General features: G+C 38.1%; 1 protein-coding gene across 4 annotated transcripts in view; it reads left to right on the forward strand.

Annotated features, from left to right (window-relative positions):
• PRKG1 (protein kinase cGMP-dependent 1) overlaps positions 1–17,885 on the forward strand; it is a 1,456,334-nt gene that overhangs the window by 679,763 nt on the left and 758,686 nt on the right. For all 4 annotated transcript variants that reach the window (XM_073596335.1, XM_073596337.1, XM_073596334.1 and 1 more), the window contains exon 3: positions 6,265–6,378. In XM_073596335.1, coding sequence (XP_073452436.1) covers positions 6,265–6,378 — 114 coding nt within the window. The remainder of the gene's footprint in view (positions 1–6,264; positions 6,379–17,885) is intronic.

Raw genomic sequence — 17,885 nt, forward strand, 5'->3', positions numbered from 1 at the left:
TGCATTTGTTTTAACTGTTTTCCGGCTAAGAACATTTTTAACAAATGCAGAAAAATCTTGCCAGAAATGCAGTGTCATTGTCACTTCCTGACTCCCTATGAGATGAATTGAAACCACAAAAATAATGTTATCTTAATTGTCAAAACTACTTATGCCATAAAGCTCCTTTCTCCATGTAATAAACATAAACAAAAGCACTAAAGCAGACATGTTTGACATTCAGCTTGGATAGCTCTCCAAATAGATACAGTGAAGGAGTGAGCATAGCTGCCCATGGACAGCAAGTGTGTTATTTACAGGATTAGCAGGTAAAATAAAAGAAAAAAGTCTGGAAAAAAGAGAACAAGGCACCTAATCTGAGGACTGATAATCTGCAGGATTTATAACTTTTGTGTCTGGGTTTAAATATTCTTTGAGGCTCCCTAACAGACAGTTTTTTTGATTGCCAGTTATTGTAGTGCAAATAATAATGATGTGTATAGCTTGATCAGACAGGCAATTTTTTTTGTCTGGTAAAAAAGCAGATATGATTGTAGATGTATTTGCACATTAAATAACAGGGGGATCGTCTTACCTGTAAGGTAACAGGGGGATCGTCTTACCTGTAGGGAAAAGTGAAAAAACAGATCATTTAGTCTTATCATCCATTTTCAAATAATCATATCCTTACATGTGTAACAAGCTTTTTTAACTGGTTGCCGACCAGCCGCCGCAGTTTTACTGCGGCAGAATGGCACGGCTGGCCAAAACGACGTTTCCTTATGTCGCTTCACCTTTTGGCTACTAGGGGCGCGCACGCCCGCAGCATGTGCCCGCAGCCGATGCGAGTGCCCGGCAGTCGCGATGACCACCAGGCACCCGCAATTGCTCGTGACAGAGAGTAAACACACAGATCTGGTTCTCTCAGAGGAGAGGAGACAGATCGTGTGTTCATACTATGTATGAACACCGATCTCTCTCTCCTCGTAAACAGTCCCATCCCCCTACAGTTAGAATACAGTGAGGGAACACAGTTACCCCTTGATCGCCCCCTAGTGTTAAGCCCTTCCCTGCCAGTGACATTTATACAGTAATCAGTGCATGTACTAGTAAAAAAAAAAATAATAATAAAAATGCCATAAATCTATCCCCCATTTTGCAGACGCTATAACTTTTGAGCAAATACACTTATTGAAATTTTTTTTTTACCAAAAATATGTAGAAGAATACATATTGGCCTAAACTGAGGAAAAAAATATTTATTTATTTTTAATAAATAAAATAAATTTATTTTTATTTATTTATTTTTTTAAAAAATGTGGGATATTTATTATAGCAAAAAGTAAAAGATATTGTGTTTTTTCAAAACTGTCGCTCTTCTTTTGTTTATAGCGCAAAAAAATAAAAACTGCAGAGGTGATCAAATACCACCAAAAGAAAGCTCTATTTGTAAGAAAAAAAAGGACGTCAATTATGTTTGGGTACAGCGTCGCACGACTGCGCAATTGTCAGTTAAAGCAACGCACTGCCGAATTGCAAAAAATGGCCTGGTCATTGAGCAGCCAAATCTTCTGGGGGTGAAGTGGTTAAACATTGTTATTTTGTTTTATGTTATTTAATAAAACCTCTGTCCCTGAATATTGCATTTTGACTGCACTATGCCTTTTCTATTACAAATTGCTACTAAGATTATGAAAGCCATATTGCTTCTCGAAGAATTGGTTTGGTTGTCCAATTCTGAATAATTTTTGATTATATGTGTGTGTGTGTGTATATATATATATATATATATATATATATATATATATATATATATATATATATATACACACACACACACACACACACATATATAGATATATATATATAGATATATATTCAGTTTAAAATATCTAGTATACATGTAAAAATGAATAAATGAAATAGCAGAGTTCACCTCAATTTACATTTTATACCCAGTAAAACATTTTAAGATTTTGTTGTGCAAGGCATGAAGTGCCTTTAAGAAAGTAACACAAAAGTCCTGCAGAGTCACTCTTGGGCTGTTTTCCTTGTTTAAAATACCAATTAGCTATGCTGGTGATGCTAAACTTGATTTTAATGATGAACTAAGGGAGAATGCTAGGAGATGTGCCTTATTTAACGTGACAACTTATAACATTAACTCAGATTTAACAGTGCTTTTGGGACATTATATGCTCCTTATTCATATGATGTGTGTGTACAGGGAGGACAATTTTAATGCTGTCATAAAACTGCCATTGTTATGAATTCATAAAGGTTAAAAAAAAAATCCATCCCTAGCAGCAGTCACATGAATTACGCAATGCCATGGACAAGCAAATATATATCAAAGGGTTTAAATTGTATTGCCCTATAATGGAAGATATAATGTTGATATTGTCTTTTAATATGTATGTATGCTTCTATAGTGGTTGTGAATATACTTTATATTTACATGCAGGAAAGCATTTATAAAAACCAGTGCCTACAACTAGAAATGTAAATGTAAAGAAAATGATGCAGTGAGAGGATAAGTGATTGTGCAGTGTTTGGAAGTAGAATGTCTGCTTTTGTAAATCGTGAAGCTGCTGCTCTGGTTGTTTGAACATCTTATGTTGTCTTCTGAAAGGAGCTGAGGAAGACACTCAATTCCCTGTAGGCCCTAAAGACACTTCAGAATCCCTCAAACACAGCTTGAGTCTGTAGCTAGGTAAGAAAAAGTCTGCCAAACAGAGAAAAGTAGTAAGCATACAAATAAGTGTAAACTTTATTTAATCCAAAGAGACACACAAAAAACTATTCACAAAGCAATGTTTTAAATATAGCTGTTATTTTGACGTTTTGTTCATCATGCTGTATATAGCTTTATTTGGCACAGTACCTTTTCCTAATTTTACCCTGTGTTGGGGATTAAATACAATTTACTTTACTATAACAGTTTATTCTGTTTTATCCATTTCCCATTTGGAGTAGTTTTTTTCATTTTTTTTGTTAAAATCTGCATTTTTGTCTAGAATATTACCTAAAACTCACCAAACATTATACAATAGTAATTTCAATTTTGTATGTTCCATTATATGTGGTAAATAGATACGTGAGCCTCAAAACTAGGTGTGCATTCAAAAACAGCAAAAAATTATATCACCCAAAATGATCAATAAGCAATGCTTTAAATGTTTTTACAGTTCATCAGTTTATAGTTACCAATAAATTAGGGACCAATAATTATTTCTCCCATCACAGAGTGTGCAGCAACACCCAATATGTGTTGTCCAACCATTTACATACTGTTAATAAGTACAGGACTGAGGTTGATTCACTGTTTCCTGTTTTTTAGATGTTTCTTGACAGCTGTGAACCTGGAAATGCTCAGAGCTGGACATTTCCAGGTTCAAACTCAGCAGAGGAGGTATGGGAATGGCTGTTCCCCAATATCCTCTCACTCGTTATCCAAAAGCTGTTTTTTGTGGTTCCAGGATCCTAGGAGGAGCAGAAGAGCCAGGGAATAATGAATGGAAGGGCCTGAAGGGAGGCATCTAACAAGTCACTCTCTTCAGCCTTCCAAATCACTTTTACAGACAAACTAGGAGAAAATGAGAAGAAACTGAAGCAAGGTCACAGCTACTGCAGCTGTAAGCTTGTTTTAACCCCTTGAACTCTGGACATACCAGGCACATCCAAAGAGCTAAAGCCAATTAAAAGGTTCTAAAGTTAAACGTTTTTCTTTTGTAGATCTTGTACAACACTTGTTTTGCATAGAAAGAGCACAAGCTGTTTTTACACATTAGGTCTGTATATATTTTTTATTCAATTTTCAGAGATATTTGGATGAGTGGACTCATTGTGGGCATTGTTTATGGATATATTTTTACTATCACCGTATTTTACTATATAGTGCCTTGATTGGTGTGCAGGCACAATTTAATCTGCAATATGCAGGAAACAAAATCAAGTTGTTTTTTACTTTAAAGATTGCAGATTTCCCATATTTCCCTTGTACACTCACAAATAAGTATGAGTCTATAGGGGATGTCACTACCCATGTAACAAATCACTACCCATGTAACAAATGTTTTTTTTTGGTTTTAATAAGTTTTTTGTTAAGTTTTAATGACAAGTACAAAGGCAAGGTGCAAAAGGCAGCAAGCAAATGAAGAGCAAAAATAAAAAAATACATATGTTGGAATAGTGGAGATGTTTTTATGTTGCTGCTTTAACCACTTGCTGACCGTGCTATAGCCAAATCACGGCTACGTCGCGGCCTGCTAGTTTTGGGAGACTGTCATATGATGTCTTCCCGTGATCGCGCCCACTGAGTGCCTGTTGCAGGGCACAGGCGGTGCACTCTGTGATCGCAGTGTCCTCCAGACACTGCTGATCACAGATGGAGGTAAAGAGCCAATCAGTGGCTCTTTACCACGTTAGCTGATAACTAGCTTCTGTAAAAAGGGACATGTATACTGATAATCAGGGCACTGATTATCAGTGCTCTGATTATCAGTGCAGTCCCAACAGTGCCCATCAGTGCTGACAATCAGTGCCCATCAGTGCTGACAATCGGTGCCCATCAGTGACTCCTCATCAGTGTCACCTATCAGTGCCACCTAACAGTTCCCATCAGTGCCACCTATCAGTGCCCATCAGTGCAACCTCATCAGTGCCCATCAGTGCAAGCCTCATCAGTGCCCAACAGTGCAGCCTATCAGTGCCCATCAATGCCCATTAGTATTGCATCATCAGCACCGCCTCATCAGTTCTAATCAGTGCCCATCAGTACAGCCTCATCGGCACACATCAGTGAAGGAGAAAAATTACCTGTTTGCAAAATGTTATAACAAACTATGAAAACTTTTTACTTTCAAAATTATTTTCAAAATGTATTTGTTTATTTAGCAAAAAAAAAAAACCCAAAGTGGTGATTAAATACCACCAAAAGAAAGCAGAAAGCTCTATTTGTGTAAAAAAAATATAAAACTGTAGTTTGGGTACAGTGTTGCATGAGCGTGCAATTGTCATTCAAAGTATGATAGTGCTGAAAACTGAAAATTTGCATGGGCAGGAAGGGGGTAAAAGTGTCCAGTAGTCAAGTAGTTAAATAAAATTTTATTCTGCAAGAACTAAATAATCTAACAATAACATGACAGTGTCTGTATATACTGTACATTGTGAGTGTGTGAGCAGCACTCCAATAGATTATATTTTCATTAAACATATACATGTCTGTGTATGTGCTGGGAGTGTGCTCAATTGCACACCCCTAGCACATAGACTGAGATGCAATCATCAGCTCCTGGTTTCAGTTATAAAGATCCTGTAGGAGGGACTTCTGTTTATAGGGGGACTCATATGATCAGTATGACAGCCATTTTACATTGTTCACTTGTTTAGGAAGCACCCTCTGTATCTTCTACTCCTCAGAGCATCTGTGGGGAGAAAGAGATGCATTGGGGTTGATTTACTAAAGGCTTTTCAGGTTGCAAGATATTTTTTTTATTTTCAATGGGATTTTCTCTTTGCTTAGTGAATGAGGTGAAGTAAAAAATAAATTAAATGTATAGATCCGTTACATCAAGTTTTAATCTAGGTTTGTGTTAGTGTCAGTGTTCTCATCAGTGCCAATATGCTTTAGGTAGGTTGAGAAAAAAGTTCGATAGTTATTATCATGGTAGTGCGTGGGCTGTAATGTATGGTAATACCTTACAATTACAGTAGATTCAGATTAATTGGCCTCTCTGAAGGCAACATGTGCACTATTGTTTCTAAACTCTATTACAGGTATAAACAACAAATAATGCTCACATATGTAGTATCGTCATGCATGTCAGGAGTATGAGAATTTATTTTGGATTGCTTTTTGGTGGTGGCTTGGGCTAGATTTTGCTAATAATATTATAGATATTATTTAATAATATTATTAACAATCAGGAGGTATCCATTTACATTTACCACCAAATGAAGGCCCAATCTGGCCTAAAAAAATAAGGTATAGTTCACCTGTATATACGTGTTGCAAAGATATGTACAGTTTTACTAACACATGCTAAAGATGCAAAACTGGTCACGGGCATTAGGGTTTGTTTTACATTTGTAATTAAGGGGTTGGAAACACACAGAATATATTATTGTAATGTTATGTTTCAACTGTCAAATAAAATATTTAATTCATATTGTTTTACATAATATTTATATTGCTATATCACATTTTTTATTTCAGGGTTAATTGGAAAACATTGTTTGTATGTTTAATGATGCTGATGTTTTTGCTTTTTTTATTTTCTGCAGATGGCAAAGTAGAAGTTACAAAAGAAAGTGTGAAGCTATGCACCATGGGACCAGGCAAAGTGTTTGGAGAGCTTGCAATATTGTACAACTGCACCCGCACAGCAACCGTCAAAAGTAAGCCTATCCCATCTTCATTATCCGCATTGTATGATATCCCCAGTGCATTATTTATTTTGTATTTGTTCCAAACTATAGGGAAGAATTTGTTTCATTGTTCCAAACAAGATTCATTGTTTTAATTTTAAACCCCTAACATAAAATATATTTAGCAATCTTAGATAAAGTGAAACACCCTAGATACAAGACTCCGTATAAAACAAAAGAAAAGCCACACACCAATGATGTCTTAACATGGTAAATTTTAATCAGCCACCAGGCTTCAGCACATGATGTTCTATAATTAAGACCATTCTGTGAAACATGCCAGAGGGGTTGTCTTGTGGGTGGGACATCCTCTGAAGCTTGATGACTGATTACATTTTTACCTGTGAAGACATGATCGGTGTGCAGCTTTTCTTTTGGATTATTGGAGTCATGGTGGAGGAGTGATAGACGTCAAGTTAGAACCTTCTTCCAGCATATGAGGGAAATGCTTGGAGGGTTGGACCAGTGCACTTTTACTTGACTCTGGTTAGGTGACCCTAGATACAAGGAAATATATTGAGAGGGGCCCAAAAAATGTATTCACACTTCAACATGAAAAATATATGCATCACAATCTTATTACTAGATTTATATTAACATCGAAGGGTAGCTGTAAGTCATGTTTGAGCTATGTAATCACATTAGGTGCTCAAAGTGCACACCAGCATCCAGACACTTTTCATTTCGGCGAACTACTGCATGAACAACAATGACTAGAGTGTCCACAAGAATTGCTCTGCGTGATGTATCAGTTTCTTCCCATAGTGCAGTCAGTGTAGGTGGTTTTCTATTATACACCACATCCTTTAGTGTTCCCCACAAGTAGATTGAGGGGTGATAAGTCCAGGGAACGTGGAGGGATTTTAACAGCACCTCTATGTCCTATCCAACGTCCTGGCAGAATGTCTCCGAGATACACTCTCACGTCTCTGTGTTAGCAAGGTGGTGTGCCATCTTGCTGAAAGTAAAATTGCACATCCACTTAAACCACATGAATGATGACATCAACAGTGGTGCAACTTTTGAAATCTTTAGGGGAAACATAATACTACACATTGCTGCCATAATTAAATGTGGGTTTAAAAAGGGCATAGATAACAATTGTTGAGGTGTGTATACATTTTTTGGGCCCCTTTGTATTTAAGGAATTATTTAGAACAACAGTTAAAATTAGAATCTTAAAATGTATAGTCTATTGTTTTCTGGGCCTGATGCACATACATAAAGTCAGCTATTGTTTTCTTATTTGATGTTTTATATGTGTGTATTTCATATGTTAGTTGCTGCTTTGTTTTTTAGTTTTTTGTTTAGAGCGCAATATTTTTCCCTTATTTACATAAAGTCAGGTGTTAAAATATTTTAGAGTTTTAGAGACCCTTTTTTTATTTTTCTTCTTCATTCATTAGTTTGTTTGGAACACTGCATGGAGGTTCATTATTCAATTTAGAAAAGTACAGAGCTTAATATGAATAACAAGAAACTGTATGTTGTGAGCTGACCATTGCTTAAATCAAAAGACTGTGATTCATAAAAAAAATAAAAAAAATTAAAACTATATCTCCTGGATGCTGCATCTGCCCCCCCCCCCCCCCCCCCCTTTCACCAGCACCGAGAATTGAGCAATCTAACACTGCTGAGGTTGCAGAGAGCTGGTGACTTTGTTTTTTCTTGCTTGTTGTTGTATAGTTGTTGTAAGTACTTTAATATATATGTAGTCTTGGCACAGGTAAACTTTAAAGTTCTTTCAGAGAATCTAGGAACAAGCTCTTAATCAAATGTATTTTAGCCACTTAAATTATTAACATTATCTTGTACCACAAGAAGCACAAAGGCTGCCAATGCCACCACCTTAAATGCTAGATGCCAGACTGTCTTTGGCTTTCAGTACTTTGAGTCACTGACCCCAAACAAGTATGAACTGTGTGAAGCCAGGGTACCTGATCTGAATATTTGTTCTATTTGTTTATTTGCTCAGTATTCAAGCCATTGGGTCCATATGACAGCCAAACAACTAGCATTTTCAGAAAGAAGTAAGCAATGGCAACCCCATCTTTATCTCTGGTCTACTTTATAGACAGTTTTGGGAAATGCTACCTCAAATTAAAATCTCTGTAAATACCCCTGTGTTTCAGTTATCTGAAAATAATTATTTTGGTATTTTGAGTACACATAAGCTAGTTATATTTCTAAATTTCTGGATAATGCATTGAAAATGGTGTTCTTACTCTTAGTAAACAGACTAACCATTTCAGGGAAGATGCCAAACTCAGATCAGCCAGTATCTGTGTTAACTGTCAACTCTCTGACTAACTCGAAGCCCAGGAGATAAGTGAGCTTAAATCATTTTTTTAATATTCTTTTTAAAATACAGAATCATGTAAAATATATCAAAATATTTTATATAATTACTATTTTTATGCCATTGCGGTGCTGCATTGCACACTTATGTTTAAACAAATGCATTTGAATGCAAAATGCTGTGCTTTGCCTCATAAAAAATGACATGTTGCATCCAGAAAAATGCAATGCAGAGCAGGTCAAACACAGTTATAGAAATGTCATCCGCATTGTTATAAAGTAGAATTGAATCTGTTGACCGTTTCAAATGCACATCCAAAACAGGCAAGCAACAACATATGCACAAGCTCTTGTATTTCTTTCACAGCTTTGAATCAATTGCCAGTTGTTCTGATGGGTCCATTTTGTACTTTTTAAAGTAACTCTTGGATGTGTGGATTTAAAGTGGTTCTAAAACTTAGCCATTTTTTACTTTAATGCAGTCTCTAGATTAAGGTAAAAATGATTAGGTACTAATATCGTGCCCCCCTCCCCTTGTACTTACCTGAGCCCTCACTTGATCAGTCTCACACGCTTTGCTGAGGGAGCCACTGACTCCCGCTGCTGTCAGTCAAATCCTGTGGCAAAGGGCCAGTGGCAGGGTCGAGTCGGGCAATCTGTGTCTATGGAAGCAGGCAGTGCAGCTCAGGATTGAGCCCACAGGTGAGCCACCATAGGAAATGACCCCAGAAAAGGAGGATCTCTGTTGCACAGAGCAGGAAAGTATAACATGTTTGTTTTTTGTTTTTAAAATAACTTTAAAATTACTTGATTGTAATGATGATTTAAAGGAATTATTTTAAAGCAGTATTAAGTCCAAAAACAAACATTTACAGTATAAAATTGCAGCTCGCCAATTTTTATATGTAGTGGCCACATTAGTTTTCTTTTTTAGGTGTTTTTCCTACATTTTAACATGGTGATCTAACCAGTAATGCCCTGTACAAATGATCGGATTTTCCGACGGAGAAAGTGCGATCGGATTGGGTTGTTGGAAATTCCAATCGTGTGTGGGCTCCATCTGACTTTTTCCATCGGAATTTCCGACACACAAAGTTTGAGAGCAGGCTATAAAATTTTCCGACAACAAAATCCGATCCTTTAAATTCCGATCGTGTGTAGACAAATCTGACGCACAAAGTGCCACGCATGCTCAGAATAAATTAAGAGATGAAAGCTATTGGCTATTGCCCCGTTTATAGACCTGACGTACATCATTTGATGTATAAAAAGGTCGGTAAATGGCTTTATTTTTTCTCTCATACTAACAGCGTGTATCACTGGTTTCTGACAGAGGGACATCGGTCCCAAACAGGGGGAGGTACTGCTGCTATGCAGTGCCCTCCAGTGCCACCTGCCAGTGCCCACTAGTGCCACCTGCAGGTGCATATCAGTGCCACCTATCAGTGCCCACCAGTGCCACCTATCAGTGCTTATCAGTGCTGCCAACCAGTGCCCATTAGTGCCTCATCATCAGTACCACCTATCAATGCTGCCTATAAGTGTCACCTACCAGTGCCCATCAAAGCCACCTATCAGTGCCCTTCAATGCCACCCATCAGAGCCACCTTCCAGTGCCCAATAGTACAGCCTCATCAGTGCCCACCAATGCCACCTATCCGTGCCCATCAGTGCTGCCTCATCAGTGCCTATCAATTTAGCCTATCAGTGCCCATGAGTGCAGCCTATCAGTGCGCATCAGTGCTGCCTCACTAGCGCACTTTAATGAAGGAGAAAATGTATCTATTTTCAAAATGTTATAACAAACTATGAAACTGTTTTTTTTTCAAAATTCTCAGTCTTTTTTAGTTTTTTTTTAGCAAAAATAAAAAACTCAGCAGTGATTAAATACCACCAAAAGAAAGCTCTATTCATGTGAAAAAAATTATAAAATTTAGTACAGTGAAGCATGACTGTGCAATTGTCGTTCATAGAGTGACAGCGCTGAAAGCTGGCCTGGGCAGGAAGGGGGTTTAAGTGCCCAGAAAGCAAGTGCTTAACCCAAAAAAACAAAAAAATGGATCCTGCTCCTTTAAAGCATGTTATATGACACAGTGCTTGTGCTGTGTCATTTGGACCCCTCTATCACCTGAAAAACTTGGCTGATCCTGCCAGTTTCTCCCCTTCCCTTTGTAAAGTGACCACGGCTGCTGAGCCCTGACACCATACTCAGTTTATGTGCCTCCGTCATCTGCAACCCTGCTGTCTCTCCTCTCAGCTCTTGTGTCCTCATCCTTCCTCCCTGTCGGCTCCTGTGTTAGGGCCCGCCCCTGACCCCTCCCCCCGCTGCTGCTGAAATAACATGTCTTACTTTATATAATCTGCTCGGTCTTCTAAGGATATGTCCCCCTGTGTGTGTGCTGTATAAAAAAAGGCGTATATATCTTATTTGTGATCGCTGATCAGTGGTCACATGATACGTCGGCTCACTCCGGCTCTCTCCTCCTCCTCCCCTCCAGAATGACGTCAGTGGGGGAATCTCAGCCCCTCCCGCTGCATCTGTCAGACAGGGAGAGGAAAGATGTGCCGTGTCATGTGACTGCTGATCAGCGCTCACAAATAAGGTATATACAGCTTTTTTTTTATACAACACGCACAACTGGGGTTATATTATTAGGAGACTGAGCAGATTATATAAAGAAAAAAATGTTTACTATAACTGCCTATAAAGTGTTAGCTGGAGTTTCAGTTTCAATTTGTTAGTCAAGTCCCTCTAAAGCCTTGTACACACGATCGGATTTTCCGCACACAAAACCTCAGACTTTTGTCCGAAGACGTGTGCCTGGACTTTGTCTTGCATACAAACGGCAAGGAATTGTCGGCCAACAAACATGAACGTAGTGACATACTACATGTTTTTTCAGCTCTTTACCGCCACATAATACATGTTTTTTCAGCTCTTTAGCGCCACCCTTTGGGCTCCTTCTGCTAATTTCGTGTTAGTAGAAGTTTGGTGAGTGTTGATTCACACTTTGCATTTCACGCTTTTCATTTAGCGCTTTTCAGTTTGCGCTTTTTATTTAGTTCTTTTCAGTTTGCTTCTGAACAGCCGTTCGTCAACCAGACATGATGCGGAATTGGAGGAGATAACGTGTTATTTATTATTGACCTTGGAGTTTTTGCTTTAAACCCAAGTCCAGTCCAGGAGCAGGAGGAGGAGAATTTCTTGGACCAAAAATTGGTTTGGCTTTATTAATCGCGACCAATTATGTCATATGCCTTTGCTGCGGGAGCTCCAGGAGAATAATCCAGATGATTTTCGGAATTATCTCCGGATGACCGACCCCTGCTTTCACCGACTCTTTTTCTATATTTATAATTTTCTATATTTTTGAATGCATAGGATGCACTTTTTGGTTAAGTTCTACTGGCAGATAGCATGTCTAATTTTATTTGTTTTCTTTTTTTAATGCACAGTAAAAAAATTGTGAAGGATAATACTTGGCTATGTGTTTTGCTCCAAATGACAATTTGGGAGTAGGGAGTATCAGTTAAAAAAATACAATGTAAAATTGACAAGGGACACCAACATAGTTGTATCTTTGATCTTAAAAACTACGGGATAATGGTGTTGTGGTAACTTGCACCAAAAAACAAAAACAAAAAAAACAAGCATAATAATATTATTCTTGATATCACTAGAAAAAAAAAGCCTTTGAAAATTAGTTAGCAATAACTCCATCAGTATCACCAGCAAAGCAGCTTCATTATTATCCCATTAAAGAAGAAGAGAATGTGCGCTGCATTTCAAGATTTCATAATTTGCCTCGTCACAAATGTTAATTCTCCATTACGAATGCTAGATTACAAGACCGACCACTTCTGGCTCGTCCTTGCTTCTGAGCATGCGTGTTTGTACTTTGGACTTTTGTCAGACGGACTTGTGTACACACGCTCGGAAAATCCGACAACAGACATTTGTCCGCGGAAGATTTTAAAGCCATCCAACATTTGTCTGCGGAAAATCTGACAATTGTCCGATGGAGCGTACGAATGGTCGGATTTTCCGCCAACAGCCTGTCATCACACATTTCCCATCGGATAATCAGATTGTGTATACGCGGCTTGAGTCTACTAGTCTAACACTACCCTCGCCCCATACAGACAATGCTGTTGTCCATAAGTGTCTGCTTTACTACCTTATCCAAACTGAAGACACCCTAAGACAGAAAGTGTGTTACTGGCTGAATCACCAGGTGCAGTAAAGTGAAAAGAGCCTAAAAAGGGAAAAACTAATGCAGCCACCATATCTAAGGATTGGTACACTGCAAACGTTTAGATTTTGTTTTTGAGTTAAGTATCACTTTAAGTAAATGCATTAGATATTGGGATCATCTGTATTCATTGTTAAGTGTTTTTAATCCTGATAAGATACAGTACATATTGTATATCTTTAGCCTTTTGTGGAATTCAGATACAGAGAATATGAAATTAGGTTGTAACATTTTAATAATATGTGTCCAGGTTTTTGAAGCCACTGGCTGTTTTCTCTCTGTCTCTTCTCTTTCACACTGTCTAAAAGATTATATAATTCTTAGCTGTCTTTGAAGGGCTCTTTTGTTTATTTCACCTTGCTTAAAGCTGCATTCCATCTGTTACATTGAAAAAGAATAATGTTTGTAGATCTACTTATGTGGTTTCTTTCATATCCTTTTAACATTGACTTTATTCAAAGCTGTTTATATTACTATGTGGTCCAGGTGTGTGGCCCAGATTTATAGCTATAGATTTTTTGGAGTCAGTACTGTATATACAGTTGGTGCTCATCTGTCTATTGTTTTAACTTCTATGTTTTATAACCTCTTGACAAATTTCAGAAAGAAAATAAAATGAACCCATTTACTCCTAAAGTTTTGACATCATTTCTTTGATTTTATGGTTACAGTATGTTGGATGAGGCATGCAAAGAGACATCAAAGTGTCAGTATTATTGCTAACTATAGTGTACATGTAAGGACTTTTTTTAACGATCTCATGAAAATGTTGGATCTAAGAATCGTTTCATACATTACACACTTTAAAGTCACACTAAAAATGTGTGGAATTTATTTTCTCTGCCAACTGCCATTCCCTTGTCCAAAGAAAAGCAGTTTTATTAGTCGCTGAGCCAGGTTGTTTGGACAGTATGTTCACAGAAAACAGAGGCCTAGCCCAGAAGTCAGGAAACTTAGGAACTTGCAGAAAAGTGAAGTTAGAAGGAGCACAGATGAGGATGTTTGGCTATTTAAAGGTAATGCCAGACATATTGTATTCTCTGATATTAGGCAAGACATTTACTTTTATAGGATAAATATCTGACAAGTTAACTTTGTTTTTTTCCTCTCACCACCTGTGTCTTTATAGGAAAGGTATAAACCAGACCTGTAGTAAGTCCTAAGCCACAACTAATGCCACAAAATAGGAGTGCAGAACACAGAGAGTGCAGGACTAAGGAGTGTGTAATGCAGAGTGTGTAGGGAGGAGTGCATAAAGTAGAGGATAAAGGGCTCAGGATTATGTAGAGCAGAGAGTTCCGGGCTCAGGAGTACATAACACAGAAAGTGCAGGGCTAAGGAGTATGTAACATAGAGTGCATGGCACAAAATACAATAGAAAATGACCCCCTCTTCCCAGCCTAAACCCCTCCAAGCCCATATCTCCTACAGCACAGATCTCCCCCAGCAGCTCTAATTCTGCCCAGTACTGATTTCCCCCACAGCCTTAAATCCCCTCTCAGCACAGACCTCCCAGTTTACCCCTCAGTACATACCTCTCTTAGTATAGACCTTTATTCCTCCATCAGTACAGATCCTCCACTTGGCTCACCCCTGCTGTACAAATCCTCCTTCAAAGTAAAAAGCCCCCAGTATAGACCTGCTTCACTTCACCCTCTCAGACTCCTTTTCCCATCAGGGACTACCATCTGTACAGATCCCCCCCTTCCCCACCAGATGCAGTGGTGGTTCAGAGTAATGAGGATCTGACCCTTGGGTGTGTCATGGGACCGGAGCTGAAAAGGAGTCTTTCTCTGCTCTGAACTCCCACTATCAAATGTCAAGAATTAGCACTGCAGCGCAAATACAATAGACACTGCAACACTTTACAATACACACGAAAAAAATATCGTTCCACAGTCACGAAGTAATCAGCATCCATTTGACATTTTTTCTGGTGTCGCCACAGCACCCCCTGAGCGTTGGCACCCAGAGCAGGCTGCACACCCCCAGGTATACCACTGCTCTAGGTACCCGCATGTTACGTTTTTCAGGTCATACTATGATTTACTCAAGTCTAGAGGTGCTCTCCTGAGTTTTCTTGTTTAGGGCAAAAACTAAGCCAAAAGACATTATCCATCAGTCAGATTGTGCAGCCATGTCTAAACATTCACTAAAATTTATGACAAGCTTTAGGGTAAATAATCGAATAAAGACCGAATTATTATTGGTTTCCTTGCATTGCTGCACAACACTTCTCTGTTCACTCTTCTATAAATTCCATGTAAAATGGAACCACAGTTTTATATATTACCTTAGAAGAACAAATGGTTCATTTCACTGGCACAAGGTTTAGTGGGCCCCTGGGCAGAGATTAGTGTCTTTTGACTCAATCGCTACAACCTTATTGTGCTAATTTTAGAGCTCTTTTAACGTTTAGAATTTAATTACGTTAAAGATGAGCTTAGAATTTGTACTTAACTTGGCAGAAGAGGTCATGAAATCACTTCAAGGTACTGAATATCACATCAATCAATCCCAAACCACATTGTATTAACTATCTTTCATTTCCTTAGCATTCTACTTGTGGTGACAGAAACAAGTCTGAGAGGCAAGCCTGTGATGGATAGTTTACTAGAAAGTACACTTTCTGGTAACTCCAGATCTCTACATCACCTATTTTTAACAATAATGTGTTAAAGCAGCCCAGGAAAGTGGAGAATGCAATACAGTCAGTATACTATTCTGGCTTTGGAAAAAACGTCCTGATTGTTTTGGTGCCAAAACTTTTTCTACATTCATTTTTGGGACAAATATTTTTTACTTCACTATAATGGCTCATTCACACCACATGTAGAGACCTGAATTTTTCTGCACCTGATCAATAGAGGACTTTGCAAGGTCACCCAGAAAACAATTGTTTTTATGTGTCCCTTTCACACCACAAGGGAGATAAGGGGTCCATAAAAAATGCAATATGTCTGCATTTGTCTCCATTTGAGCTCACCTGAGGTGTCCACCTATCTCTACTGCAGTGCAAAGAAATGAATGAAAAGTCACTACTTCAAAATTAGAAGTTAGAAAAAAATTAATATTCAGCGCCTTACATTGAAAAGTGCAGGGCACCACACACCATAAGCAAACGCCAGCTCACATTCTAAACAGATCATTTTATTGTACATGCTAGTGTGAACGAGCCCTGAGTTTGTGAACTTTATCACAATTGAAAAACAAACCATTTATAACCGGTTCTTAGAAAGTATTTTCTTATTATCTTTCATAATGTAGAGTTTTACTCTATCTTTCTGGTTGTACTAGTACCTGTCAAGTGAAGAGTTTGCTTTGATAGATGATATCTGATGTGTTTTGGTTTAAAGATATTTTTTCATTGCTATTATAGGCCAGGTTAGTGGAACGTATTGTATTTCCCATCCCGCCACTGGTATTGAATGACACCTCCAAAATTACCTACAGCAAATGAAGGTGTCTTTTGGGGAACTTCACCAGTGTTGGTTGCTTTAGAAGCAAGCTGGAGAATTAGAATGCCCAGTCTGTCAGCAGTTCTTAATATATAATGAAAGCTGTTAAGGCTGAACTGTAAACAGTGCTCATTTTCAATGTTCTACTGCCCAAATCTGTTCTCCACAAATAAAATGCTTTCTTTCTCAGACATTTTTTTTCATCCAAAGGGGGCTTATAAATCAACAAAATAGAAAACAGATGTTCCAAAAACCTTAGAAAATACAGAGTTTAGTCATTTAAAGTAAAGGACTATAACTAGGAAACCTGCAGTAGTACAAAGAGCTTTCCATGGGGAAACTATAAACCAGTAAATAAAACATTAATTTTCAGGCTCAGAGGAGATCAGGTCATACTGTGTTACAAGGTTCATCAGAGGTTAAATGCATTGGCTCAGCAATAAAATATAAGTTGCTCCAAATAACAGTCTGGTGACCTGGAAAAGAAAGAACTGCGTGAATGAATGTCTTGTGGTCCAGTCTTGGAGTGAGCATGATGCTGCAAAGCAGGTTTTACAAGTGAAACAAGGAATAACGTTTAGGGTTACAAAATTTGTGCGATTTGATGGTAATCACAGCATAGACAGACTCTAGGCAAAATCTCCCCAACAACAACATAAATAGCTATAAAAGCTTTTGTGGCTGTGTCAGATGAACTCCGACCAAGAGACAGCTTCTCCGATCTTTGTTTTTGAGCACACAGCATTCCTTTATACAGTGCATTAAATGTGTTTGCTTTATAGAATCATAATATCATATGTCTACTGGCATTTATCGCATGCAACCAACCAGCTATAGGGAAAAGCATAGCACTTAATTTAAAATTTTATCAGAAATATGCAAATACCTTCGGAGTACAATTTTAGTCAACAACATGATCAAGTGAGTGAGCTACTACTCCTATAGAGCAAAAATTGCAACGGTGCTACCGACAAAATGTTCATTGAGCTTACAATCTACTGCAGCAAGAATATAAATTCAGTAGTAGTGCACTTCCCAAAATATGTGCTGTGTAGATTCCAAATTCTCCTATATCATTTATTCTCCTCGATCATCGATCGAACGGTTTTCAAGGAAGGTTTGAATCTGATGGCTGTGATAAACCTTACAGTGTCTTTTTTTTTTTTTACAGCAAAAGAGACAGAATTCTGCTGTTGCACTAGAGCAATGCCTTGCTAAAAAACAAAAATGGTGAGCAGGCAGGCTGCTCTCCCTATATGCATCTAAGGTGTAAAGGCCAACTCCCCCCAGAGCCTAAAAAAAGCAGCTCAAACTGCATTACTCACCTTCAGTATGGAACCACAGTAATTTAGTCAAGCATAGCATTCTACTGTGGGAGCTCTAGGGGAAAGGGAGGACACTGGGGTGTTGGGGAATCTGGATCTCAGATTCATACTTTCATTTTTAATTTTTAATCATTAGTCATTGC

The sequence above is a fragment of the Aquarana catesbeiana genome, linkage group LG08 (assembly GCF_042186555.1).
Source record: "Aquarana catesbeiana isolate 2022-GZ linkage group LG08, ASM4218655v1, whole genome shotgun sequence".
NCBI classification, from domain to species: domain Eukaryota; kingdom Metazoa; phylum Chordata; class Amphibia; order Anura; family Ranidae; genus Aquarana; species Aquarana catesbeiana.